Source organism: Setaria italica, chromosome IX (genome assembly GCF_000263155.2).
Source record: "Setaria italica strain Yugu1 chromosome IX, Setaria_italica_v2.0, whole genome shotgun sequence".
Lineage (NCBI taxonomy): Eukaryota > Viridiplantae > Streptophyta > Magnoliopsida > Poales > Poaceae > Setaria > Setaria italica.
In genome coordinates this window covers 7932202-7957582 of record NC_028458.1, presented here as the reverse complement: position 1 = coordinate 7957582, position 25381 = coordinate 7932202, and the positions used below count along the sequence as shown (strand labels likewise).

General features: G+C 47.6%; 3 protein-coding genes across 5 annotated transcripts; 2 read left to right on the top strand and 1 right to left on the bottom strand.

Moving 5' to 3' along the window:
- The first annotated feature begins 115 nt into the window (after positions 1–115).
- LOC101754856 (importin-5) lies at positions 116–9127 on the top strand. Its single transcript, XM_004982020.3, has 19 exons — positions 116–1694; positions 3183–3287; positions 3404–3469; positions 3551–3715; positions 3854–3928; positions 4011–4159; positions 4502–4637; positions 4726–4795; positions 4872–4999; positions 5098–5154; positions 5780–5965; positions 6219–6311; positions 6512–6597; positions 6697–6763; positions 6868–6934; positions 7018–7154; positions 7460–7551; positions 7657–7723; positions 8634–9127. The coding sequence occupies exons 1-19, from the start codon at positions 282–284 to the stop codon at positions 8796–8798; spliced, it is 3324 nt and encodes a 1107-aa protein (XP_004982077.1). The 5' UTR covers positions 116–281; the 3' UTR covers positions 8799–9127.
- Positions 9128–9565: 438 nt separating this feature from the next.
- On the bottom strand, positions 9566–12200 carry LOC101754181 (pre-mRNA-splicing factor 18). Of its 2 annotated transcripts, XM_004982018.2 has the most exons (3): positions 11230–12200; positions 10553–10615; positions 9566–10121 (listed from the first exon to the last, which is right to left on the bottom strand). In XM_004982018.2, exons 1-3 carry the CDS (start codon positions 11962–11964, stop codon positions 9729–9731), a joined length of 1191 nt encoding a protein of 396 aa, XP_004982075.1. In that variant the 5' UTR covers positions 11965–12200; the 3' UTR covers positions 9566–9728. The 2 variants fall into 2 exon arrangements, with proteins under 2 accessions (XP_004982075.1, XP_004982076.1); XM_004982019.2 differs by lacking the exon at positions 10553–10615 and having other exon boundaries at positions 9578–10121; positions 11230–12190.
- Positions 12201–14478: 2278 nt separating this feature from the next.
- On the top strand, positions 14479–17634 carry LOC101752970 (suppressor of disruption of TFIIS). 2 transcript variants are annotated; one of them, XM_004982017.3, is made up of 7 exons: positions 14480–14652; positions 14791–14954; positions 15107–15144; positions 15281–15368; positions 15471–15704; positions 16183–16248; positions 17251–17634. In XM_004982017.3, exons 1-7 carry the CDS (start codon positions 14616–14618, stop codon positions 17446–17448), a joined length of 825 nt encoding a protein of 274 aa, XP_004982074.1. In that variant the 5' UTR covers positions 14480–14615; the 3' UTR covers positions 17449–17634. The 2 variants fall into 2 exon arrangements, with proteins under 2 accessions (XP_004982072.1, XP_004982074.1); XM_004982015.3 differs by having other exon boundaries at positions 14479–14652; positions 15107–15368.
- The last annotated feature ends 7747 nt before the right edge of the window (positions 17635–25381 follow it).

The window sequence follows — 25381 nt, the reverse complement described above, 5'->3', positions numbered from 1 at the left end:
CGCCAAGCCTCTGGCCCCTGGGCCCCGTTTTCCAGCACGGCACCACCCTCCAGTGTCCGCGGCCCGGCCGTCTCGACTCTCGACTCCATCGCCCCACCCCTCGCTCTTCCGCCCGCGCCTCCCTCCCCTCGCCTCACCGCGGCGCTAACTTCCGCCCGCCCTCCTAAAATTCCCCCGCCTCCCCTCGCAAAACCATCCTCCAAACCAAAAAAATCCCGCGCGGCCGCCCGAATCCCCGCCTGTCCGCTCCACTCGCGCCTCCCCCGCGCCGCCCCGTGGCCATGGATCCGCAGGCGGACGCGGCAGCGGTGCTGGGCGCCGACCCGGCGGCGCTGACGGCGCTGCTGGCGGACCTGACCTCCCCGGCCAACGAGGCGCGGTCGCGGGCGGAGCAGCAGTTCCACGCGCTGCGCGGGTCCCACCCGGACGCGCTGGCGCTGAGCCTCGCGCACCTGCTGCTCTCCCCGGCGCACCCCTCCGCGCCCATGGCCGCCGTGCTGCTGCGCCGCCTCATCGCCCCGTCGTCCCAGGCCTTCGTCTACCCCGCGCTCGCGCCCGCCACGCAGTCCTCGCTCCGCGCGCTGCTCCTCTCCGCCGCCTCCGCGCCCGCGCTCCCCAGGTCCGTCTCCAGGAAGCTCTCCGACGCCGTCGCCGAGCTCGCCTCCTTCCTCCTGCCGTCCAACGCGTGGCCCGACCTGCTCAGCTTCCTGTACAAGTCCATCGACTCCCAGTCCTCGCCTCCTGGGCTGCAGGAGTCAGCGCTCAACATTCTGGCCCGCCTGGCCTCTCACCTCGCCGCCGTCTTCCCCAACCTCCACGGGCTCCTCCTCGCCGCGCTGTCCCATCCCTCCTCTGCCGACGTCCGCGTCGCAGGGCTCAATGCGGCCATCAGCCTCATCCAGTCCCTTCCCTCCGCCGGGGCCCGCGACCAATTCCAGGACCTCCTCCCGGCCATGATGCGCGCTCTCGCCGAGTCGCTCAACTGCGGGAACGAGGGCTCCGCGCAGGAGGCTCTGGAGATGATGATTGAGCTCGCTGGTGCGGAGCCGCGGTTCCTGCGCCGCCAGCTTCCGGACGTGGTCGCCTCCATGCTGCAGATTGCCGAGGCCCCAGGACTCGAGGATGGCACCCGCCACCTTGCCGTCGAGTTTGTTGTGACCCTCGCTGAGGCAAGGGAGCGTGCTCCCGGGATGATGCGGAAGCTGCCGCGGTATGTTGGGCGGCTCTTTGCAGTGATTATGACTATGCTGCTCGATGTCCAGGATGAACCGGCATGGCATGCCGCTGTGTCAGAGGAAGAAGATGCTGGAGAGACCGGAAGCTATGTCTTCGCACAGGAGTGTCTGGACCGGCTGGCAATTGCTGTTGGTGGTAATACGATTCTGCCCGTTGCAGCTGAGTTGCTTCCATCATTTTTCTCCTCTGAGGATTGGAAGAGGCGGCATGCAGCACTGGTGACAATAGCGCAGATTGCAGAGGGTTCTGCTAAGGTGATGATTAAGAATCTGGAGCAGTTGGTTGGGATGGTGCTGAATTCATTCCAGGATCCTCATCCTCGGGTGAGGTGGGCAGCGATTAATGCAGTAGGGCAGCTTTCAACGGATCTGGGACCTGAGTTACAAAATCAGTTGCACCATGTTGTACTACCTGCACTGGCTTCAGCAATGGATGATGTCCAGAACCCACGCGTACAGGCAAGTGAATTGCTGTATCTTTTTTTATTTCACTTGCTTCATGCAATTGTTCCTTTTACTACCCTTTTTTCTGTGTTGGTTTCTGAAAGCAGTAATGATCCTGTACTCCACGGGCTTAATGCCTATGGCTAATTACTTGGTTTTAGTTTATAAACACTGCTGCCTTAGTGTGTGATGTAGTATCCACAGAAGTGTAGTTAACCAAGTTAATTTTGAGTACAGTGGGTAAGGGATAGCTAATGACTGTTTTTGAATATGGTAATGCACTAATGCACATTAGATGATTAGAGAGTGGTTAGGGTTTCATTGTTGTATTTAGTGTATTAGCTGCATCATAGTATCCTTTTACTAGTTTGTGTGTGCTATGTAGAAGCCTTGAGGTTGGCCATACTTTGGCCTTTTCTTTGAGTCTATTCAATATTGATAAGACATAACATAATGTTTTAGGTCTGAAACATATAAACAGGATTCACCATTCTTAATTTGTTTTTGGAGCCAGCGTCACAACAGTTGTTACATTTTGGCCATTTTGTTCTTCAATTAATTTTCTATACCTTCAGCGTTGCACTTTGTTGCTAAGATGTTCATGCATAGTGCTTGCTGAATGTTTTGTGTCACGCATGACATGTGTAATTTACTCAAGTTTGGAGATGTTTTCATGATTACGTCTACCAGATTGATTGTGAGGCTAGGAGAAAGACCTGCTTCAGGTGCCTCTTTGATTTTCTAAAGAACTCATGCCTTAGATATATCCGGTTAAAAAACTAGAAAAATATTATAAATGGATCATCAGAAGGTGTGCTCAGTACTCTGAGCAGTTATAATTACAACTAATCCATAATACAATCAAACTAGTGATTGCATATGAACCACGAAAAACATGTGCCTTGTGTATTTTAGAACTGAGCTCTGTGCATGCTTGCCACTTTGGTGCCATAACTTGAGATGCTTGAGGTGCAAATTTGTCTATGCATGCACATATTGTCTATGTTTAAAGCATTGACTTCTATTGTTGCTGCTGCTACTTTGGATAATCATGTATGAGGTGCAAATTAAGATGCATAAAAGGTTCAACTCTTCAGAACTGATGATTGCACTGGAACACCTGTTGTAACACTATAGTTATAGTTACTACGTTTTGTTGTCAAATTGAATCAATTTCCAGCAGTTTTAGTACCATTTTAGTTCAGTTTTGCTGGTTTTCTGGCTTTATGTTTGTAGTTCAACTATTCTTGCAAGTTATTCAAGTTAGTAATCTCTGATGAATGTAGTGGTATAGTTGACTGCATTGGTTTATAGTAGAGTTGAGGGCTTGAGGTTGAGGCTGGTGGACATATGTGTATCAGACACGCAAAGCCCTGCATGCATCTGATTCTCCTGCCACATGCTTTTGTTTGTTATTTGACTTGCCATATCTGCTCCTCATCAAGCACATCAGCTGACCAACAAGGCATGCTCAAATAATTATTTTGTTTTCCTATGAGTCAGGCACATGCTGCATCAGCTATCCTAAACTTCAGTGAAAACTGTAGACCGGATATTTTGACACCATACCTGGATGGAATAGTTGGGAAACTTCTATTGTTGCTTCAGGTGGATCTCACAGCTAGTCTTTCACCTTAGCTGTACATACTATAGACATCAGATATGAATATAATGTCTATTCAATTATTGTAAAAACTTCTATATATATATGTTTTTTTATGTAGACTGGAAACCAAATGGTGCAAGAGGCTGCTCTAACTGCTTTAGCATCAGCAGCAGATTCTTCTCAGGTATATCTGAATTACTGTTCAAGGCTTCAAGCCCTCTGGTCAGCATTCTTTCTAACAAATTTTTTTATTTCATCGATTCAGGAACACTTCCAAAAATATTATGATGCAGTAATGCCATACCTCAAGGCTATTCTTATGAATGCAACTGATAAATCCAACAGAATGTTGCGTGCCAAATCTATGGAATGCATCAGTTTAGTTGGTATGGCAGTTGGGAAACAGAAGTTTAAGGACGATGCTAAACAGGTAGGGGTTCGCTCGTTGTCCTTCTGGAAAGGCATTTCAAACATTATTATTCTTTGGCCTTTGTTTTGAATAAAATAAATAAATTAGATTGTAGGAATGTTATGGCTCATGTTGTTAATTCATTTATTTTTGTGTTAGGTGATGGAAGTTCTCATGACTCTGCAAGGATCTCAGATGGAGGCTGATGACCCTATAACAAGTTACATGCTGCAAGTATGTTAGAGCTTGAAACCTTATTCTCAATCTTTGCCAATTCAAATCTGTTTCACATTGATTTTTCTAATCGCCTCTGTAGGCATGGGCAAGACTGTGTAAATGCCTTGGTCAGGATTTCTTACCATACATGAGTGTTGTTATGCCGCCTCTGCTCCAGTCTGCTCAGCTCAAACCAGATGTGAGTGTCACCTCTGCTGGACCAGAAGATGGTGAATCTGATGATGAGGGGTACGTTTAGTTTTTTCTTTCTTATTTTTGATACCGTGGGATTTTTGTTATGTTTTGTTATCCTGGATAAATTTCATATGTCGGTCAGATCCATATGATGAAAATGGTGATTCTGATGTGCGTGATTATTGGCATATCTTAAGAATTTTGGCCATGTCATCAATGCTTGTTTGTTATCCTGTATTGAATTCAAATTTTTCGGTCATCACATCCATCTAACCAGCAAGCTAATAAAAAACTATTTATATTAATGGTTTGGTATAGAAGGTTTTCTAGGTCTTATGCTTTTATCTATCTGATTGTGCTGGAATGTGAACTTACTTACAACCTGCCCTAGTGCAGTGTTGAGACTATTACACTGGGTGATAAGAGAATTGGCATCCGGACTAGTCTACTGGAGGAGAAAGCTACAGCATGTAATATGCTGTGCTGCTACGCTGATGAGCTCAAGGAAGGTTTTTTCCCATGGATTGATCAGGTCATATTACTATTTCAACTCCTTCCCCTTTCTCTTTGGGTTCTATTTTCTTGAAAGAGGCGCTACAACTATATCTGGATTTGTACAGGTTACAACTACACTTGTACCTCTCCTCAAGTTCTATTTCCATGAAGAAGTTAGGAAGGCAGCTGTTTCAGGTATGTGATGAGCACTTTTAATGTATTTGCGTTTTTCGCATGCTATTTAATAGTATACATTATATGATCTTTGCAGCAATGCCAGAGCTTTTACGTTCAGCAAAATTGGCTATAGAAAAAGGTCAAGCACAAGGTCGTGATAAATCTTATCTTAAGCAACTATCTGATTACATAGTTCCAGCCCTTGTAGAGGTCATGCACAAAGTAAGGGCAGCATGCTCAAAAGTCATTACTTCTTCTTGATCTTTGTTATGTTGCTTTAACATTATTTGATTTAAGCATGTGATTGGAATTCTACACAGGAACCTGAGCCACAAATTTGTGCAAGCATACTGGAATCATTGAATGAGTCCATACAGGTTTGTAATACGTATTATAGTTTATTTGATATTTGCCCTGAAAAAATGACCATATTTCTTGAGAAATTAGAAGCGAAATCCGTACCTCAAGCACAGCTAGCTCTTTCTTGTTTTCACATTCTTTTGTTAACATGGCTGTTCATCTGACATGGTTTTATTATGCACTAGTCTCATCCACCTTACCAGACTACAATTGTGTACACTTGTTTGAATACATACATGCCACCATGCAAACCTAGATACGCAGGCATGGTTCAAACAGTGCAATAATAAGATTGTTCAAGCTGACTTGTTTGAATTATTGCTGGTTTTCAGCATTTTTTATTTTGAGTGAGTTCAGTCCTGAGTTTGCTTGGTTTGAGATGAAGCTCATATTTGACATGGTCCTACTACCATGCTAATCGGCTCTTCTGACACTTACCCACTACCCAGTTAGGCAGTTACCCTTCAGTGCAACTGCCTACTTTGCCTTTTTTACAGATAAAGTCTCAATAGTTTTTTTATGTCTATACCAGAAAACATATTTATTAATTCTTGTAATCAACTAACCCCTTTTAGCTTTGTATTATATTTTTTCTTGTGCGCTGGTGACTCCAATAATCTGTTATCCATTTTACTTGATCAGATATCTGGGACACTTCTTGAGGAAAATCAAGTAAGATCTGTAGTGGAGGGAGTAAAAGAAGTTATAGTTGCAAGCGCTAATAGGAGGATAGAACGAACAGAGAGAGCAAAGGCTGAAGACTTTGATTCTGAAGAAGAGGAACTACTCAGAGAAGAAAATGAACAGGAGGATGAGATTTTTGACCAAGTAAGCTACTGAAATACTCAAAAGTTTCTAAGAGTTGTGCTCAAAAGTATATCAGATCCACTCATGTTTCTGATGATACAAAAATGTGTGTGCACTAAAACTGAGATATATACATAGACGCTAATTAGAAATGTACATGAAAGGTGGATGCATTATTGTATTGTACTTGGAACCTATTTATTGTGTGGGGACTAGTGCTTATTGCTGAACTTTATTGGAAATACCTTGAAAAACTTTACCTTTGTTACTGCAGGTTGGTGATTGTCTCGGCACTCTTGCCAAAACATTCAAGACATATTTTCTTCCATTCTTTGATGAACTCTCCATGTATTTAACACCTATGTTGGTAAGTGAAAAGTTGAACTATTAGATTTGGAGTCTGTGTTTTACTGGTGTTAGGGTAGTACCAGCACCGAGCACTACATCTCAAGTTGGTTTAACTCTAATCTTACCCTGGAGCTCATATTCACACGAACTGAAACTGTGTGTTAAATGATAGGTAAACCTAAACATTCTATGTACATTCTTAACTTTTCATTAATTTAGGGAAAGGATAAAACATCAGAAGAAAGAAGGATTGCCATATGCATTTTTGATGATGTCGCTGAACACTGTCGTGAAGCAGCAGTTAGGTAAAGGTTTTATGATCCCATGCAGAGCATTTGATGACAGAGAAAGATCATTTGTGAGTTGTGATAATTTTACATGTTTATGTGATATCTGATTCTCAGGTATTATGATGCATATCTCCCTTCTCTATTAGAAGCCTGCACAAGTGAAAATCCAGATGTTAGGCAGGTTTGTATTTCTTATTTGATGTACATCCCAGTTCAGCTAAATTTCTTAACAGCAGCCCTTCATTTCTTAAGAGTGTGTTTCCATTTTCAACTTTCTGTTTCCAGGCTGCAGTTTATGGAATTGGCATCTGTGCTGAATTTGGTGGTTCTGCATTTAGGCCTCACACTGGGGGTATGTGTTGAATTTGTCATGAATTAGATTTGTCTATAGTTGCATTTGTCTTCTGATGTTAATGAGCTTGTTTATTTCTACAGAGGCCCTATCCAGATTATACAATGTAATCAAACATCCTAATGCGCTGGATTTGGATAATGCGATGGCATATGACAATGCTGTATCTGCTCTTGGAAAGATATGTCAATTCCATCGTGATAGCATCGATGCATCTCAGGTATCTTATGCTTTCATGTGTCATATGTTTTTATTTAAGATACTCACCTGAACCCAGCAATCCTTTAGAGTTCCTTATTTTCATCTTTCTGAAGAGAGGCATATGGTTTGCCCAGCATTGTCATGGCATCTACATCTAGCCCGCTCCATTTGAGTCTTATTGTCTTATAGCATATTATTTTGTTTCTTGGTGCAAAAGTTAAAGTAATGACATATTCATATAACTGTTGATAGTTTGTTGCTGCATCATTAATTTCTGAACCATATAAAATTTCGTGATCATGCATAACTTGGTTCACTGAACAGGTCATTCCTGCTTGGTTAAGTTGCCTGCCGATAAAAAATGATTTAATTGAGGCCAAGCTTGTCCATGAACAGCTGTGTGCAATGCTTGAGAAGTAAGTGATCACCACAATTTATTTCTGCAGAGTTAATGTACTATGGTCTAAATTTCTATTCTATGCTATGTTTTTTAACAGCTATTACTTTTGTGTAATCAACAGGTCTGAGAGGGAGCTTTTGGGTCATAATAATCAGTACCTTGCAAAGATTGTGTCTGTTTTCGCAGAGGTACCTTTTGCTGTTTCTTAGTTTCTTGATTTTTTAGTTTTCTTTGTAATATCCTCCTTTTGCATTCAAAAGTCTATACTAGAAAAACTGCAACTCATGCACTGTTGCAGAGGCACCATAGAGGATTGGTACATACACCCTCCATATTTGATATGACATTTAGGACAAACTGATCAGTTACATTATAAAAGCATACAATCTGACCTTTCTTAGTGTGCTTGATAATCAATAATTGTATACAGGGTGGTCCAGAACTACTGATGGATTATGGTGCAAGCATGTGACTATTGGAACTAGATGTTAAAATTGCATGTTTACTTGCCTATTGGAAATTTTACAAACATTAAATCACCTCTTAAAGCATCTGTTTACTGACTTTCATGGGTCAATTTGACTCCATTGCCAACTAATGAATATCTAGTTAAACCACTCAACTTCTGGGTGAAAACCTGAACGCATAGGTGCTTTCGTGTTTACGCTATGTTGTATTTTATTTGAATTTTGCTACCTTCCACTTTACACCAAAGCATTATCTCATTCCATTCCAGAACAAAGTTTTGTGTTGGCCATCTATGAATGAGGTCCAAATTTTTTCAAAATTCAAATTAGGGTAACTATGAATGTATACAATGTGACTTGACCATGGAATGGAATATTATCTGCTTCTTTTACATCATGATGCGAACATCTTAAAGGAACTCTGGAATTAAAAAAAAGGATTTTCAAGTCTTATTTAGTTTCAGCTGATGCTGCCATTCTAATGTGCTAATACCACACCCTAACACCCCAGTTCAAATGGCTGTAGCTTCTCAGGCTCTGTGGAGATGCTAAGGCCATTATATGCCAAGCAAGATCTCAATGGCTTTAGAACACTAGTTATTTAATCTGTTCTCTTGTATATAAAATGCAGATATTATGTGCTGGGAAAGATCTAGCAACAGAACAGACCGCCAGCAGGATGATTAATCTATTAAGGCAGCTTCAGACAACGTTGCCTCCTTCAGTATTAGCGTCGACATGGTCTTCTTTGCAACCACAACAGCAGCTTGCTCTACAATCTGTGCTGTCGTCATAGCAGACCAGAATAACCTCAATGGTGTAAAGCATATGGTCTTCACAGTTACCTTTTTGTGTTCTATTTATGTATGTTTGAGCCAGGGTAGGGTTCCTGGGGTTTGCTTAGCATACATGGGCCCTTAGGTTTTGTATGAAGGGCAAAGCTTGCATCAGGTGTGTATATTGGTTGCAGAACTGCACGTGTATGTGTGGCTGGGCTATCTCCACATCACCGATGAAGTTGTAAAGCAATATATCTCGTTCATTTAGTAATTTTAGGTGGATTGAAAGAATTGTAAATTAAAAACAATTTTGATAGTTGATTTTGATGCCATATTTCTTAAGCCATCAGCTTGGTGCACCTTGTAGTGTAGCAAGCCTTTTCTTGATATCCTTCTGTGTGGGGGGGGGGGGGGAATGGACGTCACATTTGTCAGTGCTTTCAGTTTGGTAGACTTTTATCAGGGCAAAGCCTTTGAAGAGCAGTTACAGTGATGGAGCGCAACCCATCACCTGAACCTAAACTGTAGCTTCTGATTCAGTGATTTATTTATTTTGTTGTGGCATTGATTCAGATTGTTCATTTTCCTGCGCTGTTTCGTGATTACTACAATTTTTTTCTGGTAAAAGTATGGTTGATACTGGGTCGAGCTTACCTTGTTTTGATACGTATGTACCCGGGACGTTTATCTTTTCTGCATGACGATCTTTGTCAACTGTTTATTTTGATATTTGTGTGGAATGATTTCTCGAACAAGCAAGACATGTCTACAAAAAACGTGAAAATTCAGAGAAAAATTTAATATGGTCGAACCCAGCAACGTCCAACACCAGTATTTAAACCTGAATTCCAATTACAGTAGCTTCCACAATCCTGTAACAATCAGGTATGCAATTCATGTTCATAAGAATTAAGCAGTTTTCGAATCACGAATGAATCACACAAGAATCACGAAGCTGCCACTAATTGAAGAGTTTCTTCTGAATTCTTCGCGTTCTGCTCCGCCAGGAGAGACTGCAGATCACTTCCATTTGCCAGGCTGTTGAACTCCACTGACCTTGATGGATCAGTGGGGTACTTCCTCTGGCAGAATGTTATGAGTCTCTTCACGGACTGCAGGTACTTTCTGGTTGTCTCATCATTCATGATGTGAGCCACGCTGTTCGTGTAGATCTTCTCGCGGGCCGATCGCTCATGAATACCAACCATGGTCACACCAATTGGCCATGGCGAGTTGCCGATTGCTAGCTTGATATAATTGTCCACTGCAGCCAAATAGTCTCGTCTCATGCAGCACTTGACCACCTCCAACAATGCCTGTCGGACGTCAGGAGGGAGAGCCTGCAATTTGATGCAAAATAATGAATGGGAATTGTAATACAGGTTGTTTGCACATATGAACCAAAGAACCCCTAGAGTCACTTAGAATTTAGAATCCGCATTAACTGTAATTTTACCTGTTATTACAGAGAAGACAAGTATCCTATAATGGCAAAATCTGACATACTAACAGATAACAGATCAGGCAGGTTAGGATCATAATACCCATTAGGAAACAGGTATCCTTTTCTTAATGCTGAATATGGCAATCCTCCAATCAAACATATTATTCTAAGCATACAGTGATATGGCTGTGACAATAACTTGCGATAATTACAGATCCTCAGAAATAACTAGATAATGTCACATGAAAGGTTTGATTGTGCTGTTATTTGGCGGGGAGATAGTAACCTGGGAAGTTGGGAAGATTGTAAGCGAATTAGCAAGCTTACTGAAAGCACAAGTTGCAACCTGATCATCAATTGTTGTGTTTGTGGATTCAGGATGACGCCCTCCTATTCAAGGGCAAAAGTAAATTGTCAACAAATCCCTTCCTGTGTTACAGAGATTTTTACTCTCTGAACACATGAGAAGGAACATAAATAATACCAAAACCAATGAGGTTAAGAACACTATATATCATATCTGTTATCTTCCGTGTTTTCGTATTCCTTAAACCGATTGTCAGTGCTGTGTGAATCTTCATTCTATAGAGGGAATAAAGGAAGAATACAGATTTAAACAAATATTTGTCAGAAACCTTATGGAGCTTTTAGAGTGCATTTCATCCTTTTATGAAAAATTAGAGCATCTTAAACATAAGCTAAAATAGACACGCAGTCTTAACAACAATACGAGCCATTCTTCTTTCACTGAATCATATGCAATCCACTAGCCACAGGAAGATATCATTCACGCTTTCTACACTTCTTTTGTCGCTAAATTAGTTGGAATTCATCGCTGTGAAAAGTATCGCAAAACGTACAAAGCATTTCACTTCAAGAGTATATCAGAACTCAGAAGGAATTAGAAATGCTATAAATTCATCCAGCAAATAATCAGTGTGACGATTCAGTCATTCAGGATACCGTAAGTAAGACGAGCCAGTAGGCACATCCATGGTCCATACCTTCTTCTTGCACTGCTTGAATAGCGGGTCGAGGTATCGCGCGCACTGCTTGCAGGTGGCCACCGCGGCCTTCCCTTTGGCCGTACGCCGCTCCGCCTCGGGCATCTCGTCCATCTCCTGGCTCCACTCGCCCATCAGCCTCCTGAAGAACGCGGCGATCTTATCCTCGTCGCAGAGCTCCTCGAACGGCACCTCCCTCTCCTCGCCGTCGCCCTCCCTCCGCTGGGCCTCCGCGCCGGCCTTGGGCTTCGTCGCTGCCGCAGCCTTGACCCGCAGCGCCTGGATGTCGCGGAGGAAGTCGTTGGTCTGCCCCTCCCCGATCTCGTCCGCGTCGACGTCGGCCAGCGCGGTGGGGTCCTCGAGCACGTCGTTCAGACGGCGGAGGCGCGCGGCATCGTCCTCGCCGAAGAGCGTGGCCGGCTGCCGCAGCACGCGCAGGCGTCGGATGACCTCGTCCCTCGGGAGCGACTCCGTCTGGCCACTCGCACCATTCTCCGCTGGTGGCGCGTCGGCTGCCGCGGAGGCGGGCGAGGAGCCAGAGTAGGTACCGGGCGGCGAGGAGGCTGCCGGGTGGGAATCCCGGAGCTGCTTTTGGAGGAGGCGCCGGCGCTCGGCCTCGCGGATGCGCTGGAGCTCGCGGGCCTCGATCTCGGCGCGCCGGAGGATCTTGCGGGCGCCGAAGTCGGCGTCCAGGAGCTGGCGCTTCCGCTGCAGCTCGCGCTTCAGGACATCCATTGCCAGCTCCTGCGGTTGCTGTGGCGAAGTTCGCGATGGCGCCGCGCGTCGCGTCGTTAGGCTAGGGCCTCGATCTCGGCCGGGGCTGGATCGTCGGAGAGCTGCGGCCGGGGTGGGGAGGAACTGGTGCCTTGGCGGGGTCTGGAACGTTCGGCTCTGTGGTGGATTTGGTGTGCCGGAACTTGAGGAAGAATGGAGAGCTCGAGTTCTCGCGCGAACCTTCTGGAGTCCGAACTCCCCGAATTCCGGATTGGGGGGCATTCGGCAATCAGTTGGGTGAATTTGGGCTGGTGGGCCAACCAAATTTTGTAGGACGAGAATGAGGCCCAGAATACACATGGGTACAGCGTGTCGTTGACCTTTACTCAAGTGGGCCGAAACTGAAGCTGGAAATCCCTGGATCGTCCGGGCAGCAGTAAACTCGCGATGGATCGTTGGCTAATGGCAGCAGAAAAGCATCAGGTCCCCCGTGGAATACATAACACAACAACAATCAATCGCACTCGTTGGCTCACGGCTACCGTTCTACTCCGGCGACGCGACGATAGGTGTTGCCACTTGCCAGTATAGAAAAAGGTCGCCGGCGACTCGCGCCCGATACCGCCATGCCGGCCACGTTTCTCGAATATAATCCGAGAGTGAGATTTCACTTTGTACGGTGCATACCAACACTTCCGCCGTGAGCCCGTGACTCACACGACCCAACAGCTCGCCTGCCTTAAAGCGTAAGCTAGACAGCTAGTGGGAGTGGCTGATGGGAACAAGCAGGAAGAATATCTAACCTAGCCACCGATCCGACCGGCGGTGTGTCCGACAGGCACAGCGAAACCGAGCGCAGAGCCAGACCGGCCCATCACGGAGACAGCCGCGTACGTGGAGCCCGGCCGCAGCTTGCTTGTCCCCTTTCCATGGTCCCAGCCGTGTCCCCCAACACGTGGAAGCCATCTATTGGCTCCCCTCTAGGGGCTGGGCCCTATTTTTTTTTTTCCGTTAAGGCGTCAACAAGCCGGCATCGAGAAAACGAAGACATCTCATCAGTTCCATCCCCACGCTAACATTAGCAGCTGTCAGGAAGTCGGTTCCGAAAAAATGATGCCAATTACAACATATTGCTTCCAAGGAACATTTAGAATCAAAATAATAATGAGAAATTTTAGAATGCTTGGAAAAAAAAAGAGCCGCTCATCCGACGAAATCGAATAATGAAAGCAAAGGAAGTACCATGAAGTAACTAAAGAGAAAGTACCAATTTAGTGAGACCAAGTAAAAAATAGTGAGAAATTACTATAATACCCTTTTAATTATGTGTAAATCTATTTAATGTTTTTTTAAGAAGGATAAGAAAGGAAAGTACCTACCATTGGTACTTTAAAAGTATTGTAACCAAGCTCTATAATAATTATCAGATTAGTATCTCCCCTTCGCCCACAAAATAGTAATGGAGCTGGATCTTCGACTGAATGTCTCACAGCAAGTTGGGTTTCTTTTGGGGTGCAAATTGTATAGAAATGATTAATCCAATTTAGTTTTTCGATGAACTAATCCAACTTATTGGAGGTTTGTCAACCTGAAGTAGAAAAGTACATGTGCCTGGAGAAAAAAAGCGCACAAACATAAGACTAGTTACTGATCGGACTGAAGTAGAAAAGTACATGTGCCTGGAGAAAAAAAGCACACAAACATAAGACTAGTTACTGATCGGACTAAAATGACTTGCAGCTGCACTGCATTGTAAAGAAGAGATCCTTGAAGGAATTGATGCCTACCAGGTCAATATCCCACCACGACAACCTTGACGACGCAGCCAACGAGAAAACACCCAAAAAAAATTCCTCACCACCCAAATCGAGATCCTGCATCATGAATCGAGATCCCAACCACCCAATTCGAAATCCCGAAGCAGGAATCGAGATCCCGGTCATGCAAATCAAAATCCAAGCAGCCAGTATTGAGGTCGATTTGGACAAAAGTTAATGGACTTCGTAGCTGAATGGAAGTTTGCCGCAACCCAAATCGAGTTTTGTGCCGTTGCTTCCTGCATCTAAATCGATCTCCTCACAGCATATGCCAGCGAGCAGCTTCCAGCAGAGGATGAGAAAGAATGGGAGGAACGGGGCTGACGCACGGCGCTGTTTTCTCGTGGCATGTCCACGTGGAGCTGCACGGAAAAAAAAAAAGAGGGCCCGGCCCCTGGAGAGGAGAGATTTGATGACCTCCACGTGTTCGAAGACACGGATGGGAACACGTTAAGGGAACAGGGAAGATGCAGCCCGTGGAGCCCCGCCCTGGCTTCGCCGCGTGCCGTGTCGCCGCGAACGCGCAAACCGCCGCAAGGAACACGAGCCGCGAAAAGCGAGGGAAGAACCCAACCCAACCCAACCAAACCGAGTTCCCAAAAGAAAAGAAGGCACGTTGGTCGTTTCGATGTCGATTACCGCACCACTTCCTCGTGATCCACACCCACGGCCCCACCCCTGCCACGCCCGGAGCTCTATTTAAACGACCCGCCTCTCGCCCCCTTCTCTCCCGCTCTGCTCTGCTCCCCGACTGATCTCCTCGAGCTCCAGAGATAACAACCGCGCAGCTCGCTCCCGTTCTGCTCCATCGCCGTCTCGGCATCTCCTGTTGCTAAAGCTCTTCGCTTTCCAGCCATGGCCGCGAACTCCCCCTTCGACTGCGTCCTCCTAGGTAAGTATAGTAGTGTCGAATTCAGGAGCGACGAGACGCTGCTGCCTCCGCCGCCGATTCCGATCACACGCCTCTACCATTTGACGAGGCGTAGGCATCCGATTAATACTTACTCCGATTGGTTGGTCTCCGCTGCAGACCTCGACGACACGCTGTACCCGGGCGACACCGGCCTCGGCCCGGCCCTGAGGCGCAACATCGACGAGTTCCTCCAGGCCAAGCTCGGCGTCTCGGCCGAGCGCGCCGCCGCCATGCGCGTCGAGCTCTTCCGCACCCACGGCAGCTCCCTCGCCGGGCTCATCGTACGTTCTCCCTTCCTTGCACACCGCGCCAGAGACCTGAATTATTATTCCCCTTCCTGGATCGTGTGGTCGTGGCAGAAAGCATCCTTTTCTTCTCGTAGTATTTTCTGAATTTCTGATTGGTCTTTGGATTTCGTCATCGATTTCGGCAGGCGCTCGGCTACGACGTGCACCCGGATGAGTACCACAGGTCAGCAGAGAGCACGCAAGCAACACGCACACCACAACTTTATTTTATAATTCCTGCCGCCGATCAGCACGCATTAGCTGACTGCATTTCGTCCAAACCAAGTAACCAACTGATTGAATCCTGCTTGGCGTTGCAGCTACGTGCACGGCATGCTGCCGTACGACATGATCGCCGCCGACCCGCAGCTGGCGCGGACGCTGCAGAGCATCCCGCAGCGCAAAGTGGTGAGCGCGTCGATCCATCGGTCGCCCGGATTCTTCTCATCTTTTCAGGTGAAATTCATGTGCGTTCATTGCAACTGATCGGCTGGAGCTTTTTTGGCGCAGCTGTTCACGAACTCGGACCGCGCGCACATGAAGCGGGCGCTGGAGCGGCTGGGCGTCGACGAGGCCGTCTTCGACGACGTGGTGTGCTTCGAGACCATGAACCCGCACCTCTTCGGCGAGGCGAGGGAGGAGGAGCGCGCCGCCGGCGGCGACCCCCCGGTCGTGGTCCTCAAACCGTCGGTGGACGCCATCGTGGCGGGCCTGCGCGTCGCCGGCACGAACCCACGCCGGACGGTAACTACTCCTAACTGCCCGTTGCTCAACACTTCCGCGTTTCAACATCCTAATCCTGTCGCAAGTTTTTTTTGAGTTCTGTAGTGGACCAGCTGGTTGAAATCGACATTAGAGTTTCTGTCGTTCTCGTATAGTATGCTATGTTCGAGACAAACTTTGCAAGGTTCTTCAGGGTTAAACAAAGACAAGGGACTCATGTACGCTAAGATATTCTAAACCACATGCGTTTCATAACCATCGTAGTTAACTAGTGGTCACTCTTGGATGGCACCGTCGTCTATTGTGAACCCTCTACTTTAGTGACACTACACGAGGATACGATTAAACAGAGCACATATGCTTGCTGGAAAGTGACCTAATAGGTTGTATAGTACTACTACTTAAAAAGTTATTATCAGTAGAACCAATAATCCGGCCCTTATCAGCACTAGCTTTGCATTATCAGCGATCACTAAAACTACCCTTGTTGCTCTGTCAGCTCTTCCTCGACGACAGCGAGAGGAACATCGCCGCGGGGAAAGCGCTCGGCCTCCGCACCGCCCTGGTACGTAACCGTAACCAACCAACCTCACTCTCCAACACACCTCTTCTTCTTCCACCTCGGTCCAAGCACGATCCGTGACGCACCCGCCCGGCTAAACGACGCGGGTCGCCCGGCGTCGCCAGGTCGGATGAGTACGTGGGTAGTTGGCCGATCGATCAGGATCAGGTGGCCGGTATGCGGCTTGCTACCCACCACCACCCGATGGCGACGGTGATGGCGCCGGTGCCCGCTGTCTTGTGATCGGGCTAGCGCTATTGGGTTGTCCTGTGATCAGTGGCCTTGCATTATTATTGCATAACATGCATGATAATCTTGATTGCTTTTGCTCATGCCATCATGCGCGCTTGCTAGCCAGCCAGCTGATTAAGTGCTCTGGTTAGTGTCTGTGGCTGGCAACGGGTAGGTGGAAGGTGATGTGTCTGTGATAGGATCATGCCCATGCGTCCTTACACGATCAGCATAGACCAGATCTTTTTTCTTCGATTTGTAGCGGTAGAAAAATGCAAAGGCAAATTTGCTTTCGTTCCCTCAGGTCGTTTTTCCATGTCCATGTTGAATCATTTTGAAGAAATTCTTTTATATTCTGATTTCTGAATATTATCAGCCGAAAAAGTTGAATTGAGCAGTCCCATCTAGCAACGTGCCGATGGAACGGTCTCTCTCTGCGCCACAAATCCGCGCAGAGCAGAGGAAGGAAAAAAATATCTTCGTTTTGGGAAGGAAATAACAAGGGCATGGTGCGTTTTCAGTTGTAGCCGTACGTGACCTGTCAATTGCAGTTGGCCCGTCACGCCAGTCGCAACACTGTCTGGCTTTTGGGTGATCAGGTCGGTGTGCTGATACAGTACACACAGATCCTGGGGCCTATTTTTTTTTTCTCAATTAGGCATTTCAGATTGTAGCTAACTGCATATGAGAGCCAACATATTGTTGCAAAATTCTCAATTCCTCTCTGAAAACCAGCATTAATTGATCATTCAATTACTTGATTTTGTCCATCAGGTTGGCAAGAGGGTGCGGAGCAAGGAGGCGGACTACGCCCTGGAGAGCATCGGCGCGCTCCGGCGTGCCATCCCGGAGATCTGGGGCGTCGCCGCCGGCGGCGAGGGTATCACCGAACGCTCGGACCACGGCATCGACAAGACGCCCATGAGGTCCGACCTGGACTCCATCATCCAGCCCACGTCCATCCAGGCCTAACTCCATCGGGTTCCCCTGATGATCGATGATGCCACTAAATAAAGCTCTCCCACCCTCACTCAATCATCGTGTAAATTATTCTGATTGCTGATGCGTGTGTCCGTGTGTGAATACATGTACCTAGCTAGCTGACAGGCGTGTACAGTAATGCATTTCTGATCAGCTCACCGGCGTGTTCTAGAACTATCCCATTCTCTGGCTGGCATCGATCGGCATATTAGTTTATTCTCCGCCGGGCGCGTCATCGTCGACGGTCGTCCCCGTCACGTCGCGCTGTCGTCGCTATCCACACACCACGCCGCGGCGCCGGTCTCATCGTTTGCCGTCAGCGTCGGCGTGTCACCGTCGGCGCTGAGGCAGCATAGCTAGCTTTGGGACGAGACGAGGGATGCGACGAAGTGGCCTTTATCGAGGCCGGTAGCGCGTCTAGCAGGAGAGGGGGCAGCGGGGATGAGTCACGGCTCTTGTCCGGCGCGATCGCATCAGGATAGGGTTTCTGTTCAGAGCCTGCTGGTACAATCAGTAATGTTGCCAGTGGACATCGTGTTGGACTGTAGTGTACTAGTGTGTCCGGCCTGAACGCTGAGGCGGAAGAGGCGTGCGTGCAGGGGATAGGCGGATAGCATGAGGATCAAGGATGATCCTACTTTTCTTTTACACGATCTTCGTGGTCGTGCGTTGCTATAGACTATAAATTATTTATATTGCAATAAATGATGTATCTTACAAAATAATAATAGTGTGAGAATGAGTACAACTATTTTAAAAGTATTTATTAGAAGAACATAGTTTCTGAATTAAATCAAGATAGGTATGTAGTGATGCATGTCTATGCATAAGCGATCGATACAACGATCATTGTCAATTCCAGCGCCCTTATCGATCATTGTCAATTCCAGCGCCCTTAACCTCAAGGCCTCAACGTATTTCCTGAGCCTGACATAAGAACACATGTTGATTACCTATCATCACAATGCAGGATTTTGGTGTAAGGCTTCATCGGGATCAGTTTATTTTGTCAGCATGATGGTTCATTAGTTGTGTACAAACATCCTTTCAATACATAAGTTGTAGGCAGGACTCCACGATAGTCCTTTCAAAAGTTAGCTTACTCATGCTAATTGACCCCATGCGACAATTAAAACTATCGAAATGGGCTATCCTGGTACTCTCATCCAGTTGGCCTGTGTTAAGATTTTTACTCTTTTAAAATTACGTGAACCAACTATCTCGGATTGCACTAAAGGAGAAGTACCACCTAGAGCTTTGACAACATCTTTCAGCCATCTAATATTATTGATAAGCTACATTGTATGTAAGTAAATTTAGAAATTATTCACATGTAGTAAAAAATAGATTACAAGAAGGAAAGAATATTACTATGTTGGGAATTGCTCCTTTATTTCGATCGGCTTTTGGCAAGTCAATGACGTGATTAGGGAAGTAAATTCCTAGAGGACGAACCAACGCTGGCTCCTCGAAATGTAGTGTCCACGGCCGCCACCACCACGACGAGAAGAACTTCCACTTGCCATAGTTAGCCTAAATTGTCCAAATAAAATTGTGATAAGATAATTTGCCACCATTTTTCTTAACTAGTTAACTTTGCCACCAATAATACATTGTCATTGAAGCGTCCCCACATAAGTAGAGACTAAATGTGATACAAATATCAGTCCCAGGAGGCTGATAACACATTTATTCGACAGACAATTCAGTTACCGTACAACTCCCGAGGGAGTGGGCGTGAAAGCCACGCAGCGATAAACAGTAAATAAATAACAGCGGCTAACCAAGCGACTGCCAAAAGACAGCACTCGGGACTACACGGCAGCAGCAGCATCTTGGGCAGGACAACACCACAGGCAGCGTCGGGTGCGGACACAACCTCTACTCGAGGTCTTCTGCGACGAACTCAGGGTCTTCCTCTGTAGCAATGAAGCAAGGGTGAGTACTAACGTACTCAACAAGTCCAACCCCATCCACGGAGGGGGATACAAGCAAGATTATGCACAAGTATAACAAGGGTAGGCTAAAGTTTATTTTTGCGGAAAAGCTAATTTTTAACACATGCAGGGGGGGTCGTTTTCGGAAAGGTTTTTATAAAGTTCCCTTTTATACCCGAAATACTGAGTGGGGTTGATCCTACACAAAGGATCCAAGCTTTTATCGCTATCGGACTCCCCGTCCGTCATAGCGCACGGCACAACTGCCGGACTCTTCTGAAATTCCACACACACACGCACGCACACACTCATGACATCCTTGCCCAAACACTAGTTATGTGACCAAGCCGTAACTCGTCCATTACCGTGGACACGGCTACCCGGATAGGTTTTAACTCTGCAGAGGGTGTACACTTTTCCCACAAGTAGGGTACCGTAGCACCATCACCTTAGTGACGGTACGGATCCTAACAAAGCCATTACCCACCTTAGCTAAGACTGGCTAGTTCTCGCGGAAACACCCAAGGGGTTCACGGCTCGTCCAGGAGACCGTAACCGGGAATTAAGTCACCAAGATCTTACTCCTTTTCCATGGGTTCCCGTTGCTCACCAGCACCCCTGAGGACTAACAGTTCAGCTAGTGGGATTTATGCTAAGCCGTTGCCCATACAACGGTCGAGTGGTTGCACGATAGTGGAATTAGGCAAGATGACACATCAACTCGGTCCTTAATTACGACCGGATGGATATCTCCCGACATTGCTCAACCACCAAGGTACGAGCACAACAACATGGCATCCCACACAAGGAACACCCATCCATCCCGTCTACACACTCCTTTTCCTCGAACCCAAAAGCCATTCCTCTTACTTGGACACACACACACATTTATTTTCCGAATACACCATTGTAATAATGATTGCATTTGAGTAACGAATTCCTAAGCGTTCTAGCAGCGGTTACCAACTAAACAGAGCGAGTCATATTTAGAGATAAGCATAGGACAACAAGGAATGTTCATAACAATCAAGGGGTGGCTATCCAACCATGTCTTGCGATAAAACAATATGCATTTTGTAAAACAGGCCAATGGGTCGTGTTTGAAAAACTAGGTATTAAGTATGCATCAAAAGGGTGAGATTGGACTTGCCGTCTTCAAAGCCTTCCGGGAGTTCCGGCTCGCGGTACTGGTCCTCGGGCTCGGGCTCGCGATCAAACTCTTCCTCGGGCTCCTCCTCGGGCAATCCGCGATCTACGGCACACACCAACAGACACACGAATAATTAAAAGAGAAAACGATTTTTAACCGTGAGCTCCGAACAGGAAACGCGAACGGAAAATAGATAGAGGGATTATTTTTGGGAAATTTGGATATGGATCGGCGAAAGTATTCTGGAGGATAACGTGGTAAAATTTGGGATTAATTGGAGGAAGTTTGGCGCATGAAATGACGGGTTAAACAAGGATTAGGGGCTTAAACGGAGGTTTAGGGCTGATTTTTAATAAACCAGGGACCTATTTGTAATTTCTTTCGGAAGTGGAGGGGCTTATGTGTAATTTGGGGAAACTTGGGGGTTAGATCGGAATTCTTGGAGTTTTGACTCCTTCTTCTTCCAGGAAACAGAGGAAGAGAGAGGGAGAGAGAGAGTGGGGAGTTGGGGTGGTCCGGCGGCGGCAGGCCGGCGGGGCTCCGCCGGCGGCGAGCCATGGGCCGGGGGCGGCGGTGGAAGAGAGCTCCATTTGGCCCCTTACCTTGGGGTCTCGGCGCGGGAGAAGGGGCGGCCGGCGGTGGAATTTTGGCGGCGGTGGTGGAGGTGGCTCGGGTGGTGGAGGTACCGGCGGCGGCGGCTTTGTGGCGGCGGTGGCTCGTGGCGGCGTCGGTGGCCGGAGCGGGGGCGTGGCAGGTGGCGGTGGTGGTGAGTAGGGAGGGATACCGGCGAGGGCCGGCCCTTTTATAGGCGGCCGGGGAGGCTCCGGTGGTGGGGGTCCGGATGGCCGGCGTGCGGCGGAGTGGCTGGCGGGGCCGGCGCACGGGGTAGGGGCCGGCAGGGAGTGGCGGCTTGCGTGCCGCACGGGGCCGGCGACGGCGAGGGCCGGCACGGCACCGGTGCCGTGCCCGGAGTTTGAAGCGGAGGGGTAGGGGCCGGCGGGCGGCGCGCCTCCCGAGGGGAAGAGCCGGCACGTCCGGCGGGACCGGCCGGCGGCGGGGCCCAGGCGAGCGGCGGGCCGGGCCGGCCGCCGGTTATGGCGCCAGGGAAAAGGGGGGGCGCCGGAGTAAATGAGTTGGGGCCGGTCCGGGTGCCAGGAAGAAGAAGGAGGAGAGAGAAGGAGGGAGGAAGAAGAAAGGAGAAGGAGGAAGAAAGAAGAAGGAAAAAGAAAAAGGAAAGAAGGGAAGAAAAGAGAAAGAAAAAAGGGGGAGACCGGCGGCACTCGCGGCACGCGGTCGGAGCACGCGCACGGCGTCTGACACCGGCACGCGGCGAGATTCGTGGGCACAGATAAAAAGATAGGTGGGGGTCGGCATGGGTACCGGGACGGCGAAATCGCCGGGGGGGGGGGGTTTCCGATTTCCGGGAGCTCAGCGGTAAAAGATTTTAAAGACGGTTTTTAACGGGTGGTTTTAGTTAGTGATTTTTTTGCGGGCGTTACAAACCTACCCCACTTAAATTGAATCTCATCCTCGAGATTCGACTGAGTCCTGAAGAGATGGGGAAATTCCTTCTTTAACGCGTCCTCGCGTTCCCACGTGGCCTCTTCTTCGCCATGCCTGCTCCATTGTACTCTGCAGATCCGGACTGCTGTATTCCTTGTCCTTCTGGTGACAGTGTCTAAAATCTTGACAGGTACTTCCTGATACCGAAGGTCCTTTTGTAGGTCTATGGTTTCCACCGGTACTTGTTCCTCCGGTACTCTCAAGCATTTTCTTAGCTGGGAGACATGGAATACCGGGTGTATATCCGACATTTCCTCAGGCAGTTGGATACGGTATGCTACGGCTCCAACTCTCTTTAACACCTGGTATGGTCCGATATACCGAGGGGCTAGCTTTCCTTGCACCTGGAACCTTCGCGTACCCCGAATCGGGGATACCTTAAGGTAGACAAAATCTCCCTCATTGAAGCACAATTCTCGTCTTCTTTTGTTAGAGTAGCTCTTCTGTCTGGACTGTGCAGCTTTTAACTTCTCTCGGATTTCTGCTACACGGTCTTCTGCTTCCTTGATAAAAGCTGGTCCGACCAGGGAACGCTCTCTGACTTCTGACCACATCAAAGGGGTCCGACACTTTCTACCATAAAGAGCCTCAAAGGGTGACATGCCTAGACTGGCTTGGTAACTATTGTTGTATGAGAATTCTGCATAGGGTAGACTTTGTTCCCAATCCTTTCCATAGGTGAGGACACACGCCCTCAACATATCTTCCATGATCTGATTTACCCGTTCGGTTTGGCCATCGGTCTGGGGGTGATAAGCTGAACTAAAATCCAGCTTGGTGCCCATGGCTTTGTGTAGGCTCCTCCAAAACCTAGAGGTGAACTGAGTTCCTCTATCTGAGACGATCCGGCTGGGCACACCATGCAACTTCACTATGTTGTCGACGTAGAGTCGAGCCAGTCTTTCTCCACCGTAAGTGGTCCGTACGGGCAGATAGTGAGCAACCTTGGTGAGTCGGTCCACTATTACCCATATGGAGTCATTTCCTTTCTGGGTTCTGGGCAAGCCTACTACAAAATCCATGCCAATCTCGTCCCACTTCCAAACCGGGATAGGCAAGGGTTGTAGCAAGCCGGCTGGCTTCTGGTGCTCGGCCTTGACTCTTTGGCAGGTATCGCACCGGGCGACAAACTGGGCTATGTCTGCCTTCATCCCGTTCCACCAGTATTTCTGCTTTAGGTCCATGTACATCTTAGTGGATCCGGGGTGAATGGAGTATGCTGAGTTATGGGCTTCATCCATGATGGTCTGCCGGAATTCTCCGTCCTTAGGGACACAAATTCTGTCCTTATACCACAAGGTTCCCTTGTCATCTACCCTGAAATCCGGGGCTTTATTTTCTCCGGTCTGCTTGCGGATTTTTACTAGATCTTGGTCTGAACTCTGGGCTTCTCGGATTTTATCCTCTAATGTGGGCTGGACACTTAGCCTACGGCTAGTATTCTGGGGAATGATATGCACATTCAACTGGGCCATTTCCTCTCGTAGTCGGGCATTCTCGGGTCCGGGCTGTCCGTAGGACTTTCTGCTTAGGGCATCAGCTACCACATTAGCTTTGCCGGGGTGGTAATGGATTTCCAGGTTGTAGTCCTTTACCAGCTCTAGCCACCTCCTCCGTCTTAAGTTTAGATCGGGTTGGGTAAAGATGTACTTTAGGCTCTTATGGTCGGTGTAGATTTCACAGTTATTCCCAATCAGATAATGTCTCCAGATCTTGAGGGCATGCACTACGGCTGCAAATTCTAAGTCATGGGTTGGGTAGTTCTGCTCATGGGGCTTAAGCTGTCGGGAAGCATATGCCACGACCTTCCCATCCTGCATGAGGACACAGCCTAATCCTTGTCGAGATGCATCGCAGTAGATGACGAAGTCTCGCTGGATATCTGGCAAGGTCAGCACTGGGGCTGTTGTCAACCTTCTCTTCAGCTCCTGGAAACTCCGCTCACATGACTCGGTCCAGGTGAACTTCTTGTCCTTCCTGAGCAACTCGGTCATGGGCCGGGCTATCTTGGAGAATCCCTCAATAAACCTCCGATAATATCCAGCTAAACCCAGGAAACTCCTGATTTCACTAACATTAGTGGGCTGCTGCCAGTTGGAGACGGCCTCCACCTTCTCGGGGTCAACTGCTACTCCTTCCGCGGTCAGGATATGGCCAAGGAATGCCACTTTCTCAAGCCAAAATTCGCACTTGCTGAATTTAGCATAGAGTCGGTGGGCTCTCAATCTTTCCAAGACCACCCGTAAGTGGTGTTCATGTTCTTGAACACTCTTGGAATAGATAAGTATGTCGTCGATAAAGACTACGACAAACTTATCTAATTCGTCCATAAACACCTTGTTCATGAGGTTCATGAAGTAAGCAGGTGCATTGGTCAATCCAAAGGACATCACTGTGAACTCAAATTGACCATAGCGGGTGACAAAGGCGGTCTTCGGGATGTCGCTCTCCTTGATCTTGAGCTGATGATACCCCGATCTCAGATCTATCTTGGAGAAATACTTGGCTCCCTTTAGTTGGTCAAACAAGTCATCTATTCTAGGGAGGGGGTACTTGTTCTTAATGGTGACCTCATTTAATGCGCGATAATCCACGCACATCCTCATACTCCCATCTTTCTTCTTGACAAAAAGCACGGGGGCTCCCCACGGGGATGAGCTGGGCCTGATAAAACCACTCTGTTGCAACTCTCCCAACTGTTTCTTCAGCTCGGCTAACTCTGAGGCTGCCATTCTATAGGGTCTCTTGGCTATAGGGGAGGTCCCGGGGACAAGGTCAATTACGAACTCTATGTCTCTGTCAGGGGGCATCCCAGGTAGTTCCTCAGGAAAGACGTCCGGGTATTCACTCACTACCGGGACTTCTTCTATGGTCTTGGTCTCCATACTGAACACCATGGGGTCTGGGCCACTTCCCTTAGTGTGACAAGTAACTTGCACACCATCTCGATTGGTCAGGTGCACTACCTTATCAGCACACCCTATATGACCGTCATGCAGGCTTAACCAATCCATTCCAAGGATCACATCTATCCCCTTAGACTTAAGTACTACTAGATCTGCTAGAAATTCTACCCCACTTAAATTGATCCTTACCCGAGAACAGCCTAGTCGACACTGAATGTCGGCCCCAGGAGTCCGGGTTAATAGGGGTAACTTTAGTAGTACTGTAGGTATATGATGTTTCTCCACAAAACTTGAGGATATGAAGGAATGTGATGCTCCAGAATCAAAAAGTACTGTTGCCAAGACTGAGCTGACTAGGAACTCACCGA

Excerpts from the sequence above, each read along its gene's own strand:
- LOC101754856 (XM_004982020.3), top strand. The coding sequence starts at position 282 with ATGGATCCGCAGGCGGACGCGGCAGCGGTGCTGGGCGCCGACCCGGCG. Across the intron at positions 4,638-4,725 it reads TTTTCCCATGGATTGATCAG|GTTACAACTACACTTGTACC; the intron begins GTCATATTACTA and ends GGATTTGTACAG. Across the intron at positions 5,966-6,218 it reads AGGATGAGATTTTTGACCAA|GTTGGTGATTGTCTCGGCAC; the intron begins GTAAGCTACTGA and ends TTGTTACTGCAG.
- LOC101754181 (XM_004982018.2), bottom strand. The coding sequence starts at position 11,964 with ATGGATGTCCTGAAGCGCGAGCTGCAGCGGAAGCGCCAGCTCCTGGAC. Across the intron at positions 10,616-11,229 it reads TCAAGCAGTGCAAGAAGAAG|GAGGGCGTCATCCTGAATCC; the intron begins GTATGGACCATG and ends GCCCTTGAATAG. Across the intron at positions 10,122-10,552 it reads GGTTGCAACTTGTGCTTTCA|GCTCTCCCTCCTGACGTCCG; the intron begins GTAAGCTTGCTA and ends ATCAAATTGCAG.
- LOC101752970 (XM_004982015.3), top strand. The coding sequence starts at position 14,616 with ATGGCCGCGAACTCCCCCTTCGACTGCGTCCTCCTAG. Across the intron at positions 14,653-14,790 it reads CTTCGACTGCGTCCTCCTAG|ACCTCGACGACACGCTGTAC; the intron begins GTAAGTATAGTA and ends TCTCCGCTGCAG. Across the intron at positions 14,955-15,106 it reads GCTCCCTCGCCGGGCTCATC|GCGCTCGGCTACGACGTGCA; the intron begins GTACGTTCTCCC and ends CGATTTCGGCAG.